Here is a 20,874-nt window from a genome sequence, read left to right as displayed (position 1 = left end):
AACAGTCTGGATAAGTAGTCTAGATCCACCCTGTAGTCTGGAGCCACTTATTAGCATGAAGTTACATGTACTATATTTGTGTCAGAAATCATCTCTCCTATTGTGTGTTTAAGTCTTGCAGAAATCCCACCAAAACAACCCCATGTAGACAAATGAGGACAATTTTGAGTCACAAAAATTCTGGCCACAAACCTGCCTCTGTTTGCAAGAAGCAGTCCCTACTACTCATCCAGACTACTGAGTCACAACAAGCCAAATGTGTTTCATTTAAACTTGGACCAATTCTCTTGTATTTTTTGCTGCCTGTGTGATTTTTACAGTTAACCTCTACGTCACAGGGATTTTCCAGTAAATAAAAATATATTAATTAGGTCTTACAATAGGGATCGTAACATAACAAATGATATAGTTACCTCTGACTGTTCCCACCGCTCCGGTTCAAGTGTTGCACTGTTTCATGCTGATTTCTGCTTCCTTGTCCTAGACACAAAAATGATAAGATGGGAAAACCCTGTACAGACATTTTTTGATAGAAAAGGGGTTTTGTTCCTATATATGGAATAACTTTAGTAATTCTTATGTCAATTTCTTATGTCAATTTTAATAGAAAACTTGTAACCTATGCTAAGTAACGTCTGTACTTCCAATCTGAATGTAATTGCAGCTAAAATCTAAGAAATGGTTGGCTGTATATATACAGTAAAGGTGTCTGTACATAATGCAATATTGCACCAAAAGAAAATTAATTTTTTTGCATTAAAACAATGTGCCTTTGAATCAATTCGGTCATGTCCCATACCACAAAATTCTATGTTGAAAATCAGATAACTAGATGCCAAATGATTTATTTCCCAGTCTAATCCCATATTTGTGTGAATGATAGACTACGCCAGATCCTCCTCAGTTTCAGGTCATGTGCTGGCTGTAGTTCATCTGTTTTTCATGTGCAAAGGGAATCAATTTTGCTTTTAATTTGTAAACTTTTTATGTCTCTGGATCATGGAAAACTGGCAGCTATATTTCGAGATCCATAACCTATGGTCAGCAAAATGGTCTGGACTATTGTCTATGGAAAAAGAGAAGATGACTGCATGCGAACATTGAAGTAATGAATTTCATGTGTCTGTGGATGGGACCTAAGACTGCAGTTCTCCAGTGGTGTATGGAGTTTATGCTTGTATATCATTGCTGCTGGTGCTAAATATTTCCCACTTTGTCCTTTCCACATCCATGGTCGATGGTCCATTCAGTGCTAACCATGAGTTCTTTTTCTTAGTACATGGATGTATAGATCACTACTTGATTTTTCCCTTAAATAAATAGTTGGCATGGAATTTTCCAAGGTTAAAGGATTACACCTTTCCCCAGTCCAGTCTCTCAGCTTAATTCTCTGCCGAAATGTGTGCAGAGGTTGGGGAGCACCGCCGAACTCCCACCACCTGGCATCGCTGCTCGGATTATTAGTTCCTGGTAATTTAGTGCCCTTGCACTGGGTCGATTTGTGCCTTTTCATTTCTAATTGATCTAGTGCCTGTTTAAATGGCAGGAGGCATCTGTTGAGAGTTGGAAGGTTCATAAGGCGCAATAATTCATAACACAGTCTGGAATTTGTCTTTCATATCCCTGGGCTAAGCCCCTGCAGGGCTGGCTAAATTACGGCAAGCAAGGCAGTGCTTTATATTCTCTGCTCAGGACTCAGAGCCTTGCATTAAACTGGGATCAGTGCAGATTACTCTATAATATGATGCAGCATTAGAGCCTGCAAATTAGACCGTGCAAACTTCTTAACCTTTTCAATGCCACCCAATGCCTCGTTTCTACCAGGTTCCCAGGTAGTTCACATGGGTGCTGGTATTTAGTGCAAGAAAGGAGAAAATTAGGGCAACTATTATGTTAATGACTGCTAATGTACATATTTATTCCAAACCGTGTCATATAATTGTAATTTCCTACCGATTTACAATAAAATAATTTATTTGCATTTTGAGATGATTGGACATTGTAAGGGAAGAATATAATGGATGACCATTACTGAATCTTAAAGGGATTGTCCAGTTTTAGATAAATGTTATTGTTTGTATACTAAAAAGTTACTTACTGTATCAATTGGTCTTAGGCTCAGTTCACACGGGGTATTTTGGTCAGGATTTTGAGGTGGAGTTCGCTTCAAAATCCTGACCAAAAAAAAGTCTCCCATTGAAATCGTTTGATCCGGCACCCAGAAAAAAGACGCAAGATGCTCATTCTTCAGGTGGATTTGCCTTGTGACATCGCCTGAAGACACTCCCTCTTCCCAACTAGGCCCATTCATTTGGGCCTAATCCGGAGCGGAATGTCGCGACTGGATGCCGATGCACTGCATCGGCATCCAGTCGCAGCTACCCGTTTTTTGGATCGGAATCTGAGGCGGCGTCCATGTCAACTTTCGGTCCCCAATACCCCTTGTGAACCCGGCCTCAGTTTTCTAGATCTCCGCTTGCTGTCATTCTTTGTTTACTTACAGTCAATAAAAATCAGTCCATGGTCATGTGATATACAGTCCATGGTCATGTGATATACAGTCCATGGTCATGTGATGAACACACAGGTGCACCACTGCTAGGCAGATGTCTGATTACTGTGCAGTGACTGCAATGAGCTATGCACCTGTCTGTCCATCACATGACAATGGACTGTATATCAAATGATCATGGACTGATATTCATTATTTCCTTTCAGTGGATAAAAAACAGCAAGCAGAGATCTAAACATCCTTGAGTAATTGAAACAAAAAGTATATTGGAAAATTATACAACTTTTTATTATACAAACAAAAACATTGGTCTCTCAATACCGGTCTGAAAGTGGAAAACCTCTTTAAGGTGCACTGCAAAACACAAGAAACCTTTATATGTCTGGAAATATCTTTGAAATTGGTCATAGAGTGGTACAGGAAAGTATTCCTTTGAATATACAGTGTACACATAGACATTCTGGTGTTGTTGGGCATCCCCACTGCTGCCAGAGACCTCTCTACAGCAACGCCTCCATCTTCAACAGCAACCACGTCTTCTTCTGGCTGGGATCACACTCCGCTCTTGCGCACATGCGCAGTACGTTCCTGTAGTTCTCCGTAGAACTACAGGAACTACAGGAGCGTACTGCGTACTGAGCTAGACTCAACTCTAGACTAGACTCTTTTTAGCCTGTTCCAGACTTCCATAGACTATTTATGTCCAGGCAGTCCCTCTCTTGTTCTGCAAGGACGTTCAGGTATGTCCTAGCAGTTTTCAGCAGCTGCATGAGATCATGCAGTTGCTGAAATGGGGAACCTGCTGTGACTATAGCCAGAGCTCCCCTAGAGAAGGCAGGGACAGTTTATGAGTGCTGTGTACGCAGTTATGGGCGCCGCCATGATGGTACTCCCCTCTGACACGTGATCTGCCGGGATCAATGTCTGTTTGAGCTGCTGGGGTTTTGACGACCATAATATTTTTATCATTTGCATTATTCAACTAGTTTCAGCATCTTTTTTCTGTGACACATAGATCTGCTGGGTCCTACAGTACCCAGATCAGCTCTCTGTATTCCACCTGCAACTGGGGCTAAATATACCAGACCCAGTTACAGGGGAAATTGGCCTCCCTAACTAAAAAAAATAAAAAAGTAATGAAATGTCCTCATAGGTCTATTATGACCTTATGAGGACACAATGTAAAAAATAAAAAAAGTAAATAAAATAATAAAAAAATACATAAAATAATATGCCAATAAAACGCCCTTATGACTGGTTCTAGCCCCACCCCCAACGACACCATAAAAAATTTTAATTACTGCAACGGAGAGGAAAAACTATTTTAAAAAGCTTTTTAGCAGCCCTTTGTGCTATTAAATTTTTTTAAAAAAAAGTAAAAAACAGATACGTTTTCTCTGCTCTTTTGTTTATATTTTTTCCAGATAAAAAAAAACATTAATACACATGCAAAAATAAAAATATCATAAAAAAAGTTCTATGTGTCACCGAATAAAGACGCAGAAATTAGTTGAATAAAGCAAATGCTGAAAATATTATAGCCCTCAAAACCGCACAAACAAAAAACCCAAAAAGGGGAAATTAACCCGGTACTGAAATGGTTAAACGCACTGGGTAGGACATTTAAGCACACGGAAAATAGCCTGAAGAATGGGAAACACTTTGTATATAGTGAATTAAACTCAATTGCTTTGAGACATTCCAGCATGGTGAATAGTGTACTGTTCTTATGTGTCCATTGAAACTAAACTTAACTGTACTCTGCTAATGTAAAAGGAAAGCTCAGGCTTTGCTGGAAGTAATGTGATAGCGACCAATCCACATCATAGCAGTAAGAATTATAGTAGTCATCTAGCGTGGCTGAAAATTGACCCAACCAATGTACAAGATCTGCGCATCCATGATCTAGAATACATCTGTCAGATTTAGATGATATATATATATATATATATATATATATATATATATATGTATATGTGTGTGTTTGCTTGTACTATGAGTAAGGACTCTACAGTCACTCATTGTAATACTGCCTCTATAGACATGATTGATAATCCAGAGCATGTACAATGTCCCACCAAATCTTCTGAACTCTCGTGCTTGTACACCAGCTCCCCACATGCATAGTGTGCACATGTAGCCTGAGCTACTAGATCCAACCTTACTGTGCACTGTCGTGAATTGGGATAGCTGGAGTGCAAGAGCAAGAGTTCAGAAGATGCACCAGGACATTGGACATGTTCTGAATTACCAGGCATGCCCATAGGGAATGATATGTAATAATTCACAGCAGTCTCAAACATTTGCAACTTTTTTGGTACATATCATCAGACATCAGGCTTGCATGCAGCAAACAAGCAACATAGATAATAAGGCATATATGTGAGATCCCATGTATAAAATCCTAATAATGACTCTTAAAATGTTAGATCCTGACATTTCAGGAAAAATCTAACCTCATTAATTCCAGGCCATTTCTCCTTAATGTGGGGGTGACACACTATGTAACTGGATGTAGTTATAACTGCACTCAGTTCTGGGGTCACAAGTGCTGTCACTAATATGTAAGTGACACAATGATTAATTCCAGGTCATTTCTCCTTACTGAGGGGGTGACACACTATGTATTTGGATGTAGTTATAACTGCACTCAGTTCTGGGGTCACAGGTACAGTCACTAATATGTAAGTGACACAATGATTAATTCCAGGTCATTTCTCCTTACTGAGGGGGTGACACACTATGTATCTGGATGTAGTTATAACTGCACTCAGTTCTGGGGTCACAGGTACAGTCACTAATATGTAAGTGACACAATGATTAATTCCAGGCCATTTCTCCTTATTAAGGGGGTGGCACACTATGTATCTGTGTATCTGGATGGAGTTCTAACTGCACTCAGTTCTGGGGTCACATGTGCTGTCACTAATATGTAAGTGACATAATGATTAATTCCAGGTCATTTCTCCTTACTGAGGGGGTGACACACTATGTATTTGGATGTAGTTATAACTGCACTCAGTTCTGGGGTCACAGGTACAGTCAATAATATGTAAGTGACACAATGATTAATTCCAGGCCATTTCTCCTTACTAAGGGGGTGGCACACTATGTATCTGTGTATCTGGATGGAGTTGTAACTGCACTCAGTTCTGGGGTCACAAGTGCTGTCACTAATATGTAAGTGACATAATGATTAATTCCAGATCATTTCTCCTTACTAAGTTGGTGGCACACTATGTATCTGTGTATCTGGATGGAGTTCTAACTACACTCAGTTCTGGGGTCACAAGTGCTGTCACTAATATGTAAGTGACACAATGATTAATTCCAGGTCATTTCTCCTTACTGGGGGGTGACACACTATGTATTTGGATGTAGTTATAACTGCACTCAGTTCTGGGGTCACAGGTACAGTCACTAATAAGTAAATGACACAACAATTAATTCCAGGCTATATCCCACTAATGATTGTGACGTTTTGCTGTTATCTATATCACTTTTCTCCCATTGTTTCATTTTATTTAATTGGAGTCTATCAGCAGTAAATTGGTGACAAACCTAATGACAGTACTTTATATAGATGAGTCTACACTTTCCAACTATGTCTCTATAATTCATCTTTGGAAACTCATTTTTATGTAAATCAGTATCAATATACAAATGAAGGGGACAATGGTTTGCTTGGGAATGTAGAGGTGATACCAAAGCCCAGGAAAGTTTAAGCATACCCCCAAAGCTTTTTTCCACTCACTTGCATATGAATATAATGGGGATTTACTTGAAAATGGGGCTGCAAAGTGTAATAAACGAAGTATGATTGAAAACTGTAGAATCACCTCTGCAAGGTACAGTCATTAGGTTTATAATGTATTTACTGATGACAGACTCCCTCTAAAAATACTCTGTACTAACATGGAAATTTTTGCTTTTCTTTTTAGACACCCGCTGTTCCCGCTGTTGACGTTGCTGTTTGAGAAGTGTGAGCAGGCGACACAGGGGTCTGAGTGCATTACATCTGCCAGTTTTGATGTGGATATTGAGAATTTTGTCCACCAGCAAGAACAAGAACATAAGCCATTCTTCAGTGAAGATCCTGAGCTGGACAACCTGGTAATAACCATTATTCATTTAGTTGTATCTGGCCAGGAGAAAAATTTCATACCACCGTTCTTGTGGCGTAGACACTAAATGTACTTGCCACACACCTTTTTTGGATATGTGCATCACATAAACTACCCAAGATACAAACAAAAATGATTGCTTCCCCAGTGACAAGAGAGATCTGCAGCTCTTCTGGGAGAGTTGGCAAACATACCATCATGATTGCTACAGCTACAGCATGTGCATGATAGCAGACATGTCCCAACAGCTTCAGAAAACATAGGCTCTCTAAACCTGAGTTCACACAGAGTTTTTTGGTCCAGATTTTGATGCAGGAATCCCCTCAGAATCTGCTCCAAAATACGCCTCCCGTGGCTAGCCACGACTGGATGCCGATGCACTGCACCGGCATCCAGTCGCAGCATTCCGCTCCAGATTAGTCCCAAATGAATGGGTCTAGTCGGGGGGGAATGTCGTGCTGCGGACACCTGCAGCTGATTTAGCCTCAGAATCTGCGGCATTATAGGGCAGCTCGCTTCTTTTTTCCGCGAGTGGGAAAAAACCTCTTGTGGAAAAAAGAAGTGAACGACTCCCATTGAAGTCAATGGGGAAGTGTTTTTTGGAGCCGCATTGTGAGGCGGATTTCGCATCAAAATCTGGACCAAAAAACTCTGTTAGGTGCCAGTTTTTTATAAGACAATAAACTCACAATTTTCACTATTTTCTAAGGAGTCGAGTGGTTTTTTTTATTTTTTTGTAAAGTGGGACTTGCCTGTACCTTAAAACTGGCACCTATCTCCTATTTGTGCTGTCTTTATCTATCTATCTATCTATCTATCTATCTATCTATCTATCTATCTATCCAAAAAGAAAAAAGCAGGTCTTTCTAAATGTTCTTATTTATATTGTGGGGAAGGTAGCTCGGTAGCAGCAGTGGTGCAGATCCAACCAGTCAACGACAGGGACACAAACAATGCAGGAAACAGGTTTATTTAGAAAAAAAACCCATGATAATAAATAAACCTTAACTTCAGGCGCAAAATGATCAAAAATAAAATACAGCCTTAACTTCAGGCAAAACAAAACAAAATCCTGCTCGTCTAAGCCACTAACTAAACAGTAATAAACTAACTATACTGTGGCTTATTAACAGCCACACAAACAAACCACTAAGCACGATACAGTTTCACTGGACTCAGGGTAACAGGACAGACCCAGACTCCTCCTCTCACTCCCTGGATCTGCCCTGAAGTACAGGATCTGCAGTCTTTTATGGGACAGTAATAAGCCTATGACCCACACCTGGGCTGAGGACTACTCCAGACTTGCCCTGGACCACACATAGGTCAGAAATCTAGGGCACCAGAACAAGAAACAGAAACAGGTAAATACAGAAACAGGTAAATACAGACAGAAGTAGCTGAAAGAGGTTATCCAGGCAAACTATTTATATTTTAAGTAGACTGGGAAACATGAAACATTTTTTAAAAATCAGCATACTCACCTGTCCTCAGTGCACCAGAGTCCTCGCAGCCTGATCTGGTCCTTTTGCTGGGCTGTCTTTACAAAGTGAAACTGCTCAAATGACCATTGAGGCCAGTCAGTGACATCAGGAAGAAACCCTGGGACGTAACAGGGCTCTTCGCTGCGTCTACTGATTGGCCTCAGCATTCATATGTGTCAGGAACTTCCACCTGTAGATAACAATACCAATAACATATACCGCAGGTATTTATAAGTCAGAGAGTATATGAACAGACAATATGAGTAGAGATGAGCGAACACTGTTCGGATCTGCCGATCCGAACAGCACGCTCCCATAGAAATGAATGGAAGCACCTGTGACGCTGACTTTGCCGGCGGCCGGCGTCACAGGTGCTTCCATTCATTTCTATGGGTGCGTGCTGTTCGGATCGGCTGATCCGAACAGTGTTTGCTCATCTCTAAATATGAGACATTACACTGTGACTAAATAATTAACATATCAAACAATAGGAGTGAAGGCCCTGCTCCCAGGAGCTTACAATCTATGATAAAAACAACAAAAAATGCTCAGTGTACTTGCCCTGATACCTTCCTTCATCCTATTAGTTCACAGCTTTTTTCACGTAGAAAAGATCAGGAAAAACTGAGTTCTATGTTCTATGTTCTATGTTCTATGTTTCTGGTGGGACCTTGTACAGTACATTCACAATAACATTAGAGAATTGATCTATTGATCGGTTCCAGTGATTCCCCATCACCGCTGTTACAGTATACTGTTCTTCACGCACAACATTATTAATGAACAGAAAGAGTATTGTCTTAATTGAGCTCTTTGTCTTTAAAAGTCACAGCCATTCTGCGGTCACTAGTTTTTATTTGTTGTTTGGCTAAATGTTAATGGTCCTGACTTCCCCTTCATAAGCCTCGCCGTGTTCATTTTAAGGAGGATTGGATTTTAAAGGGCATGGAATCTATTTATTGTCAGAGGGATAATAATAATGAGAAAGGGGATGAAAATTCTCCGAGGAAAAAAGTTTGTTTGCTGACAGGAAGGAAGAAATCTGTGCAGACCAGATGTCAGACCCCACACTTTTCTGATATCCTTACATGAAGAACTTTGTATGCCTTAGTCTTACAGATCCACAAAAAACACTACTTAAGCGCTCCATATACAGTATATGCTTTTATTCATGGAAGCAGACACCCTGACATCAGATCCTTATTGGACATATAGAAATGACAATTCTGCCTCTTGGAATATCCAGTGTATTTCAGTGAGACAGATGGACACAACTACTTTAACACAAAACTAAAATTTGCTATGCTCATAGTATAGCGAGACAAATAGGTGTACAATTTCCCTCTATGTACGGGTTCACACTCCTAGGGCTGGAGGGGGGAAGCCTATGCTGAGCCCCATAGAAGCTTTTCAGCACCTTTGCCCACTGTGCTGATGTGTTCCCAAACTTCGTCCATGTTATTTCATTAGGGGTGAGGATAACCAGACATTTTTGAGGGACATTCATAGTGACCTAACGCAAGCTATTAAAATTGGTGAGACACGTTATGAAATACCTATTGATTGTGACATGGGAACCTGCGGGGTTGCACATTGCCACAGTATATTTAATACATTTGATGAAATATATGTACAGTAAGTCGATGCAGACGGCTCAGTGTAATGTAATTCGATTAAATTGGGGTTAAGTATTGACTCCTTTTGTCCATACAAAACCACTTCCACTTTGAGGCTTAAGTGCCTGTTTGTTTCCACATGGCTTGGACGCAGCGCACATTACAGTCAGCCGCCTGCTTGTGATTTATTAGATAAATGTTTACTGCTGGCTTTTTAGCAAACCATACAGTAATTCCCAGTTTAGAAGGCAGGCCACATTACAAATCTCAATGAGCTCGTGTACACGCTCTGGCAACTGTGTTTTAGTACCTGCCATGCTTCCTTAATCACTGATCCTGCAAATGTCTGAGGAATGATGATGAAACTTGTGTCTTCAAGACGTCTACTTTGATAAGGAGCAGCAGTAATTTGTGCTGGAGATATAGGGCATGAAGACGCTCTAGATAGCAGCCAGAGTAATACAGAAGACTAGTGTGTGGCTCCTGGGCTCTAATGTAAAATCTGTAGCAGGACTCCACAACCACTTGTCATTTACTGTCTCTTTATGTGGGAAAGTGGCTATTGGGGTTTGTCAGTGGCGACTGCAACTTTTGTACAGTAAAGCCAATGCTCCAATGCCTTAGGGAGAATTTATATAAGATTTTGGGAAAGATTTATAAAATTATTATTATATATACAAGTCTTGATCTCCTCTATGTCAGAGTAAGTGGTGCTTAATTTAATAGTGTACACTTTCTGGTGTAAAGTATAGTGATTTTGTTGGGCTGCAGGAGGCCGCATCCCCCCCACACACACACACTAAGGAAAGTTGTTTTTCATTTTTGTTTTTTTTAAAATGTGTGGGATGCAGAAAAGCAAAAAAATCTGAAAATTTTGTGCAAAGAACAGACTTGTGTAAACCTTCTTTTATTGCATTTTTCTGGCATACCTAGTTTAACTATTGTAAATCCCCTCCTTTACATTTCATGGATTTTATGCATTTTTATACGATTTTTGTAGTTCTGTATAACTAATGATATTTTGCCTAAAATCATTGAAGCCATAAGGGTTGGTTCACATCTGCTTTTGTATTCCGTCCTGGGAGAGTCCGCATGGAGACCCCCTGAATGGAATACAAACACAATTGCAAGCGATGTGCTATAAAAGCACATGGACCTCATAGACTATAATGGGGTCCGTGTGCTTGCTGCGCGCTGCCCGTACAAATCATGCGGACAGGAAAGTAGATTGGGAACTACTTTCCTATCTGTACGATCCCTGTGGACATCTGCCGGTAAGCATACGGACCCCATTATAGTCTATGGGTCCGTGCACTTTTACAGCATAGCGCTTTGCACTTGTGTTTGGTATTCCGTTTGGGGGGGGTCGCCATGTGGACTCCCCCAGACGGAATCCAAACGCTGATGTGAACAGGGCATTAGCAATGTGTTCCATAAGATTTACAGGGGTGACAATACTTGGACCAGATAATAAAGGTGATGTCTAGATAGTAATATATGTCATGCTATGTGCATTGTAGATGTCCGCACAACCCACAAACCAAGGTCTAAGTTAGCATCAACAAAGTTTTCAAAGTTAGTAGTTGACTAAGGCTCTGAACTTTAGATACCAGCCTGGGCCTTTTAGTAGTTCACACATTGACCTTTCCTTCCTCCAACCATTTATGCCCAGTATTACGGCTTGGTTTTTAACTGACCGGAAACAGCTCTCGCCCCCAGTATGCTGAATTCTTATTGCCACCTTATGTTCTGCCTCTTCTCCTGCAATGTAAATCCCGAGAAATTGTTCTGGCGTAGAGATGATGAAAAGGCCAGCGACATTAGCCATCATTAGAAGAGAAATCATGTATTCCTCACAGCCGAGATGCACATAATTAGAAAATAGAAAAAGGTCAGATCTTGCCATTATCAACTCAATCAGCCGCAGAGTGCCACGCAGTCAATTAATTCAGCATCTGTGTTTTTTACAATCCTGTGCACGTCTTTCGGTGGCCTGTAACTCTTCAGGGGGACAGATATACTGCTTGGCCAGGCAGCGACATAAATGAGAGCTGAACAAATGATCTGAGCTAATTGAGAGATTTATGTCATTCCGTGTGTCTGTACCTTGTAGATAGATCTCTCTGTCCTCGTTTTTACACTGTACATAGAAGTAAGGCTTTCTACCATCAAGGCTGCTGTGCCATTACCGTTATATTGTACATTTTATATACAATGGAACAGAGCAACCCTCATTTAAAGGATGCAGAGGCTTATGTCACTCATCTACCCCACCAGTCCATGGAAGTCCCATTATATTTATCCAACCAAGCCATATTATTTAGACTGCTTTTATACAAGATGTCTTTTTTTTTAAGGGAGGTAGGGGCAAAACTGCTGAGGCTTTTATATAAAAATGATGTATTTTTGCAATAAATACAAAAGTCATTGCTAATAGACCCTCATGTACATACTATAGCCATGCCATGTAAACACACTCTTACTAGTTTTCCGCATTGGCGTTGTGTTCAGTTGACTGAAATGATCTTGCTAGCTGTTCCCTCATTTGCAATATTTATTACAGAGGGCACATAAATTATCGGGTACTGTCTGTTCCCCCACATAGCAATCATTTTTATTGTCTTTTATCAAGTCATTAAAGTTCTTTCAGTCTGCAGCACTAAACAAATTCACTACTATACACAGCCCATTAATTCCTGGACTGAGACAAGTGACCTCGCTGTCCACCTTTAGGGTTTTTTTTATTTAACTTTTCTTTGGGGGTCAAAGGGACACTTGAAAATATAGGAGAAGGAAAATCCTTGTAACCAAACATCTGCTATATGTGGTGTATAGGAATTTGAAAAAATATGATAGTGTAGAGGTCTCCAACTTTTAGCCACTACTGTAACAGAGAATTGCTTGAAGGAAATGGTCATGTTTCTGCTGCCGCAAGCTCCACCATAGACATTTTTTGACAATTCTTTTGCTGTCAGGTGAGATAAAGCATAGATAGCTGTTTACTATACACATGCAAGCTCAGCCCAGCCTAACATGGGAAGGAGATAAATCCACTGTTGGACACTAATGGTGGCAGCTCATCTCCTTCGAAACCAATAAGATTGGGCCTACTGACAATAAGCTGCATATGATGGGGGAGAATTAAGAGACCCCATACACCTGAACATTTGTAACACACCTTTCTCACCAAGAGACTCAAAGCACAGGGAGCGTTATGGAGAAGGACAGTTAGTGGCTGCCATACCAGCGCACATCCTCATCACCCACAAGGGTCAATTATTTTGCAAGAAGTCAATTTACCTATCAATATATTTCTGACATGCAGACGGAAAGTGGAGGAAACCCATTCAAACACTGGGAGAACATACAAACTCCATACAGAATTTAACCTTGGTCAGATTCAAACCCAGGACAGCGCTGCAAGGCAATAGGGCTAACCACTGAGCCACCATGCTGCCCACAGGAGACCAGTCATGGAGAAATCACATTGTCCTCTGACACTATCAACATAGATTGTAAGCCCTTGCGGGCAAGGCCCTCTAACCCATCATTCCAATGGTCACCGTTAATACTGGTTTTGTGTATTTTGTATATTGTATGTAAACCTTCCAATGTGCAGCACCATGGAATTTATGATGCTCTGTAAGTAATATGGGAGGCATCCTGATGGTCATCATCTATCCATCTCTAGACAATATAAAGGGGATGGCTGACTCCAGTTTGGTGCAGTGGACGGAAGCTGAGGGGAATTGGGTTTCCCCATTCCTCTTGTCCTCTATTACCTGACTTAATAGTTTTGTATTTGGGAACTGATGCAAACCTTTTCCTTCTCTAAGAATTCCCTAATATAAAATTATCATATATTCAGTGCGAGCCATAAAAAGTCAATCTACACTATATCCTTTGCTATATTCTGTTTCTACAATCTCTCCGAAGTGCTATAAGAGCATTGTACAGAACCATTTACATAAACAGTAGCATTGTTGAATAATAATGTGCATCATGGAGTCGTTTGGTCTTTTTCAGATGGTGAAGGCAATCCAAGTCCTGAGAATCCATCTGCTGGAATTGGAGAAAGTAAATGAATTGTGCAAGGACTTTTGCAACCGGTATATCACCTGCCTGAAGACAAAAATGCACAGTGATAATCTGCTCAGGAATGACTTGGGTGGACCCTATTCCCCTAACCAGCCATCCAACAGCATTCACACACAGGTCAGAAAACATGTTCGCTTTACATGGGTCTTTTATATTCTGCCAGTGAACAATGAGGGGGGGGGCATAGGTATTTAAAATGCTGAAAACAATATTAGTACCCATGATATTATATTTACAACACTGTCAATTCCACATAACTACCTCATATTCCATCCTCATGGTATACAGGACAAAACTGAGAATGCTACATACTATTCCTATCTAAGGATAGGTAATACATTTAGATTTTTGTTTTATTATGGCTTAGAAGTACTGACACCCATGCCAAGTATCTCCAGAGAGGCTGCAATCTGTTTTTCAAGTCTAAGAGCTTTTGCTGTCTTCTGGGGAAATCCTAAGGGTCCATTCACTTGGAGGAAAATTGTGCTTTATTTGGCGCTAAATTTTCCACACTGAAAAAAAAGCCTCCCTTTGACTTCATTGGGTGCCACTATGTTTTTTTTCCACTAATGGAATTCAGCGCTAAATAAAGCGCCATTTTCCTCCATGTCAATCGACCCCTAGGCTGAGTTCACACAGGGTATTTTGGTCAGGATTTTGAGGCCGTATCCACCTTAAAATCCTGACCAAAAATACAGCTCCCATTGAAATCAGAGCCAGTCAGTTCTTTTTTCCGGGAGCCATTTGTTCTGGCTCCCGGAAAAAAAAGAAACGACATGTTCATTCTTTCAGGCGGATTCGCCTCGCGACATCTACCTGAAGACACTCCCCCCCCCCCCCGACTTGGCCCATTCATTTAGGCCTAATCTGGAGCGGAGTGTGCGAATGGATGCCAGTGCACTGTACCGGCATCCAGTCGAAGCTACCCTTATTTTGGTCCGGAACCTGAGGTTCCGGTCCAAAAAACCACGTCAGCCTGACGGTGCTGAGTGCACAAAATGGACATAGCTTGAAATTGTTGCTTCCCCTCTCTTCTTGTGCAAAGTGTTTCAAGAAGGATGAAATAAAGGATCACGATTTTAAATGAAGCACCCCGGTGAGTGCCCTGCTTATTTCTTTTTTTGTGCATGAATAGTTCTACAAATTTTATGCAGTGAGCACCATCCGGTTGGTAGCAAGTAAAAAGAACATCCAGCACCTGACATTACCATTTGGGCACGGTTTATAGTGGGTGGCGTAGTCTATAATACAGTGGTGCCGCTTTTGTGTTTTTTTCTGCTTTTAAGAGAAAGTTCACAGAGTTTTCCTCTGTGGACTTTCTCTTAACATTATATCTACGGGAAAGCCGCCGGCGTTTCCGAAGATATAATTGACATGTTGCGATCTTTTCCGCAAAGTGGGGATGGGATTCGCATGAATCCCATCCACTTTGCCTGCACTGTACAACGCCACGATTTTTCCCGCAGCGTCTCTGCTGCAGGCAAATTGCAGCGTTTCCAGTCCGTGGGGCCCCGTCCTAAGGCTTTGGGGTAGCTGTAATTGGTGTAGAGAGTGCTTAGCACTGATGATATTATTCATTAGACTTATGTCTTTGTACACATATTTTTATATAACGTCGACCCTTCAGATGGAATTCCTTGGTAATAGAACATTTTGTGTGGTTTTACCTGGTTACATAATATACAGGTTAGGGTTTTGTGTTTTTTGATAAACATCTCCAAATTCCCTGCTTAGGCATAAAGTTAAAGGGGCTGTTCATGATTTTTTAAAAATTCTACAGATCAGTGACACAACACATTGAATGGGATTGCCTAGATTCAGCAAATAAATGATACTGTTTCTATAATGAAAAGTTAAATTTCAAAGTTTCAATATTCTTTCAATTCCTCGGGTTTTCTAGATCTCTTCTCGCTATCATTAATTTACTTCATGTGGTGGACAGTCCATGGTCATATGATAGATACACTGCTGCACAGTCACGACTATGGACTGATTTTTATCCAGGAGAAGTAAACATTAACTGCAAGTAGAGATCTGGAAAACCATGAGGAATTGCTAAAATAAGTATATTGGAAGTTTGTATAACTGTTAGGGTATGTTCACACAGGTTTTTTTGCAGGTGGATTGTGATGCGGAATCTCCCACGGAGGCTCCCATTCATTTCAATGCTTTTTTTTTCCTGCTAGCGATTTTTTTCAGCTAGCGGTAAAAAGAAGCAACATGCTCCATCTTCCCACGGAATCTGTGGCTGACTCAGCCACGGTGTCCGCAGCACGAGACTCACTCCTGATTAGGCCCATTCATTCAGGCCTAATCAGGAGCGGGATGCCACGACAGGATGCTGATGCATTGCATTGGCATCCCGTTACGGCTAGTTGCGCGAGAAATCACACGGCAGAAAAGGTTTCCAACATTTAAACTAGCCCTTACTCATGGAAACAATACCATTTGTTTGTTGAAAATGGACAATCTCTTCAAATAATAACATTTTGGCAGCCTGTAGCCACCACTAGGGGGAGCTTACAGAATTATTGTTAAATTCAATGTATATATATATATATATATATATATATATATATATATATATAAATTTTTAATTTTTTTTTTAATAAAGCATCGTTACACTGCAGTGTGTCAAACCAGCCTAAATAGGAATGGTCTAGCAAAGTCATAATGGCCGTGCTAAGTCATGGTCCGCGCAGCTGTTTTTTCGTTTGCAGTCACCAGAGTACAGGATTCTGTCTGTTAAAGGATATGTGCCAAAATTTTGTTGCCTGCATCAGGGAAAGCAGCTGCAGTAAGTTTGATGTATCCAGTTGGTGCGCAGTATATGGGATAACTGTTGTAAATACCGTTCAGATAGAGGATCACAGGCTTAAAGCTGGAATTTTTCTGAGACTTTCTAGCATTACACTTGAGATGCAGTGTCACTTTCACGTGCTTTTCTGCAGTCTTCTCTGTGGCACTGACCATCGTCTGCTGCTTCCACGCAGTTGTATAATGATCGCCGCGGCGCTCGCAGTCCCATCATTCCCAGCTCTTGATCCAGCTGTCACACTTCCAACAGCTTTTGTTTTATGTATTTTATGAGCTGGAGAGAATATTTAAATATTGCATGTGCTGGCAGCAGAACGAGGTGGGGGAGTCGATGATATCTGGAATATTTGATGTGCTTGACATGAAAAGATAAATTTATTCAAAGCAAAATTTCTTTAAATTTTGACTTTACTTCCAGGATTGCCTCAAAATATCCAAATAAATAATGGTATGAAAAATCTAATTCAGACATCCTAGAATAACAAAGTCACTTAATCACTGATTTTAGAAGTAGAGAGGGTTTTTTTTTTTTCTTGTTTGCTAATATCCTCTGGAAATAGACTTCTTATCCCTTCCTTGCTTATTGCAGTTTCCCTTATGAGCGAAATTAGCAAGAAACTTGCATAAAGGACGACAATAATTGCTCAACGAGCATCTCGTTTGTAATTTATTAGCTTCTATTATTGCGGGTTGTCATAGCAACAACTTGCATCCAGGGCGACAAGAGAGATGTTAGATATGAGGCGATGAGACTGCGAGCTCAGGAAAATGGAGATGCACATTTTTATCAGTAATTTTGCTGAAAATAGGAAGTGAGAAGTTAATGAGATGTAAAGCTGTCCTGTGGCTGTTGTGAATATATTTTTTTTAACTGTTGATCTAATTAGAATGCATTGGTCAGGAAACATAATGAGGATTTCACTTTTCACAAATACCTCAGATCATGGCAGAAAATAAATATATGGAACAATTGCAGGAAACAGTCATCTGTTCTGATGTCCGCCTCTGCAATAATCCACTTCTACCTGGGTCACAATGGTTGGGCCTCCAAAAGATCATTGGCCGGGTTTTCAAACAAAATGCACTTTATGGCTGTGGAAATGGAATGAGGAACATACGCTCCCTCTTGTGAATCTCTTTCTTTTGTCATCTATAGCTCCCCTGTTTTCTGCTTTCCTCCATGACTGCCATATTCTTCCAAACTAGCCTGGTGGGAAAATGTACAAGCAGCACTTGTAGGGCACCATGGCAAAATGTTATCATACAACTGTATTGGATTCCCTTACATCATAGGCCTGATTCACATCTGCGGTCAGGTTTCTGTTTGGGAAGTCCGCTTGGGGACCACCCAATGGAAACCTATATGCATTAAACGCGGTTAACTGGGATACCCGCGGACCCCATAGACTATAATGGGGTCAGTGTGGTTTCTGCTCTGTTTCCGCATAAATCATGCGCAGAGAAAAGTCCTTTTCTTTATGCATGTTTCGTGCGGGAACCACACGGACCGCATTATAGTCTATGGGGTCCGTGGGTTTCCTTAGTTAACTGCTTTTTTATGTATATAGTTTTTCGTTCGAGGGTTCGCAAGCGGACTCTCCGAACGGAATACAAAACGTAGATGTGAATAGGGCCTCAGTCATGATAACAGTGACAGACAAAGACTATATGAGGGTAAAGGCTCTGATCTACCTGACACATTCTTAATGGACAAATAGACAAATCCTATTTCACATAAGTAGGGATTCAGTCCATGCAGATACAATATCTACAAAGCAATAGATCAGAGGTAAGGATTTCCCACTATGACTGACTGGGAGGAAGAGCCAAGAGAAGTGTCCCATACATGACCACTTAGAGGTGTCCTTGTGAGAGCCAATATGGCTCCAGGGATCACATAGCTACTTCTTGTCCCAGAAATGAAATGCAGAAGTCTGGAACACAGTCAGCTTTCCATTAGATCTTCTCTAGAGTGTTCATCAGATGTATTGGGGCCCATTTCTGAAAACTAATATAAATTGAGAAACCTACAGACAACAAACTACCCACTTTCATTTTTTCACCTCCACATCTTCTTTGCTTTAGTTTTCATATCTAACTTGGCCAGTCCATGAAGTAAATGCACAGTCTGCATGGGCTCTAAGAGTTAAGAAATGTAATTACCTACAAGGAATCAAAGCCTGGGTTGTGGAACAGATGGCGGTGACTGATAGAATTTGGTGACCTGGAGACCTACAGCTTGACCAAAGACATAAAGTAGAGAACATGCCAGTTTTTCTTCAGCTCCCTCCCCATTCTGGAGTCCTGCCCTGCTCGCTGGATGAATACGATGTCCCTTGATGGATACATTCTTTCTGAAGTCATTGAGTTTCTGGGGCAGCAGCAGGTTTACTCAGCCAGTTGGATGGACATTTGTTCAGTTTCGGCACAGTATATTGGCATTTCATGTGTGTAAAGTAATGAAATGTGAACACAATTTCACTAAGAATATTTAATCTGGGGAAATTGAATGTAAACCATTTTATAAAGGCGTACTTACCATAGAAGCAGATCAGTTGACCAATATCAGAGAAAGCGGATCCAGGCCTGTTCCCATTCCCTCATGTACTGGGTGGAAAGAACCTGAGCAGGGCTGTTCTCTCCAAGTACATTAAGAGAAGTAAGGAGGTTTGGAATTGGCCCAAAGGTGGGTGAAAGCAACACAAGGCCCTTATGTCCTGGGTGATATAACTCTGTACCGTCATGGTCAGACCTTGTTAGATTTTCTGTGATGGGGCTCCACCTTTTCTGTATGCCATTGTCCATAGTTGACAGTTGTACCATGACTGTATCAGATTGGGCATTGACTCTTAAAGAAAAACTCCAGCCAAAAGCTGAAAACAGACATTTTCTAACCTTTTCAGAAGTTGGTGAAAACTTTGTAAAAAGGGAGCACAACTTGTGTATGTTTATTCGATGGCTGTAGAGTTTCTATTGTAAGAAATGGGTGGTGGCGTAAAGGGGGCTTCCATCCATAATGCAGATTTTGTATATATGAATGGTTTTGTCTTTTTGTCTTTTCAGGATCTGTTACAGAGCTCCCCCAACTCACTGACTGGTTTATCCACCAACCCACAAGGAATTGTAGTGCCGTCCTCCACCCTTCAGCAAAGCAGCCTTTCCATGACAACCGTCAACTCCTCGCAGGTTGTATCAGGTGGGAAAATGTCAAACTGAAATGCCTCATATTGTACTATCAGGATCGGAGAATAGTAGGAGCTACAAAAGAAAACTCTCACATAACATGTCCTCACAACCTATTTTTTGGAATCTCTATATACTTGCAGTGGTCATAATTAAAGAAAATATGTCAACTCTCCAAACCTGTGTTCCAGTAAAATTGTGGAGCAGCTTTTTTGGGTTTTTTAGGACAACTAGTGCCATTCTTCTATTATCCCTCCTGAAAATCTATGAAAGAAGTGGACCTTCCCGTAGTCAAAGGTGTGTGACCCTACACAGTCTGACATGTCATTACTGATATGATACTCTATGGACACACCTTATTGACAATGGAGTGGTAACGCCCATTTGTCAATTTATTCATTTCCAGGAGGAATAACGAGATTGGTAAAACACAGGTTTCTAAGAAAAGGTATAACTTCATGGAAAATACAAGTAATTATTAAAGCAGACGTGTCAGGAGCGTGGAGAGGTCCTCTGTAAGTGGGGCCTTTTCCAGTTCTGTCCATGGCGAGATAATTCACCGGCCCTGTCTGCTATGTGAAGTAAAGTAACCCAAGCTGCTTTTGTATTGGTGAACATACTGAACAGCAGGGATTATACAGATCATGTAATACAGTACAAAAACTTCATGTCGCGGGCCTGACAACCAGGAAAGTAATGATGCCTCGGACTGATAGTGTTGGCCTCATTTCACTTGTTATATGATCTATGGAGAGCGTGAGCGACACCATGTTATCCGGAGGAAGTTTACCACCTCTCATGTTCAGTGTGCATAGTGTGCCTGGCCCATGCAGCATTGGGCTTGCCTCTTGTGTTGTATGCGGTATGTATGCAGTGACATTGTTTTATGTGATATCATTGCTTTGTGTGGCGTCTGATCCACACGTTGTTTTTTTTTTTTTTTATTTTCTTTATTACATTGAGCTCTCAGAGGAGAGGAGGGCGCCTGTGTATAATACTACAAATCTCTCATGATGTGGATGTATTATTCATGAAGGAGA

General features: G+C 40.8%; 1 protein-coding gene across 6 annotated transcripts in view; it reads left to right on the top strand.

Annotated features, from left to right (window-relative positions):
* PKNOX2 (PBX/knotted 1 homeobox 2) overlaps positions 1 to 20,874 on the top strand; it is a 306,344-nt gene that overhangs the window by 253,697 nt on the left and 31,773 nt on the right. For all 6 annotated transcript variants that reach the window (XM_075280089.1, XM_075280084.1, XM_075280085.1 and 3 more), the window contains 3 exons: positions 6,454 to 6,625; positions 13,763 to 13,951; positions 19,715 to 19,847. In XM_075280089.1, the coding sequence (XP_075136190.1) occupies positions 6,454 to 6,625; positions 13,763 to 13,951; positions 19,715 to 19,847 (494 nt within the window). The remainder of the gene's footprint in view (positions 1 to 6,453; positions 6,626 to 13,762; positions 13,952 to 19,714; positions 19,848 to 20,874) is intronic.

The sequence above is a fragment of the Leptodactylus fuscus genome, chromosome 6 (genome assembly GCF_031893055.1).
Source record: "Leptodactylus fuscus isolate aLepFus1 chromosome 6, aLepFus1.hap2, whole genome shotgun sequence".
Taxonomy (NCBI): domain Eukaryota; kingdom Metazoa; phylum Chordata; class Amphibia; order Anura; family Leptodactylidae; genus Leptodactylus; species Leptodactylus fuscus.
The sequence above is the reverse complement of the archived record's forward strand: the minus strand, read 5'-3'. Positions and strand labels throughout refer to the sequence as shown.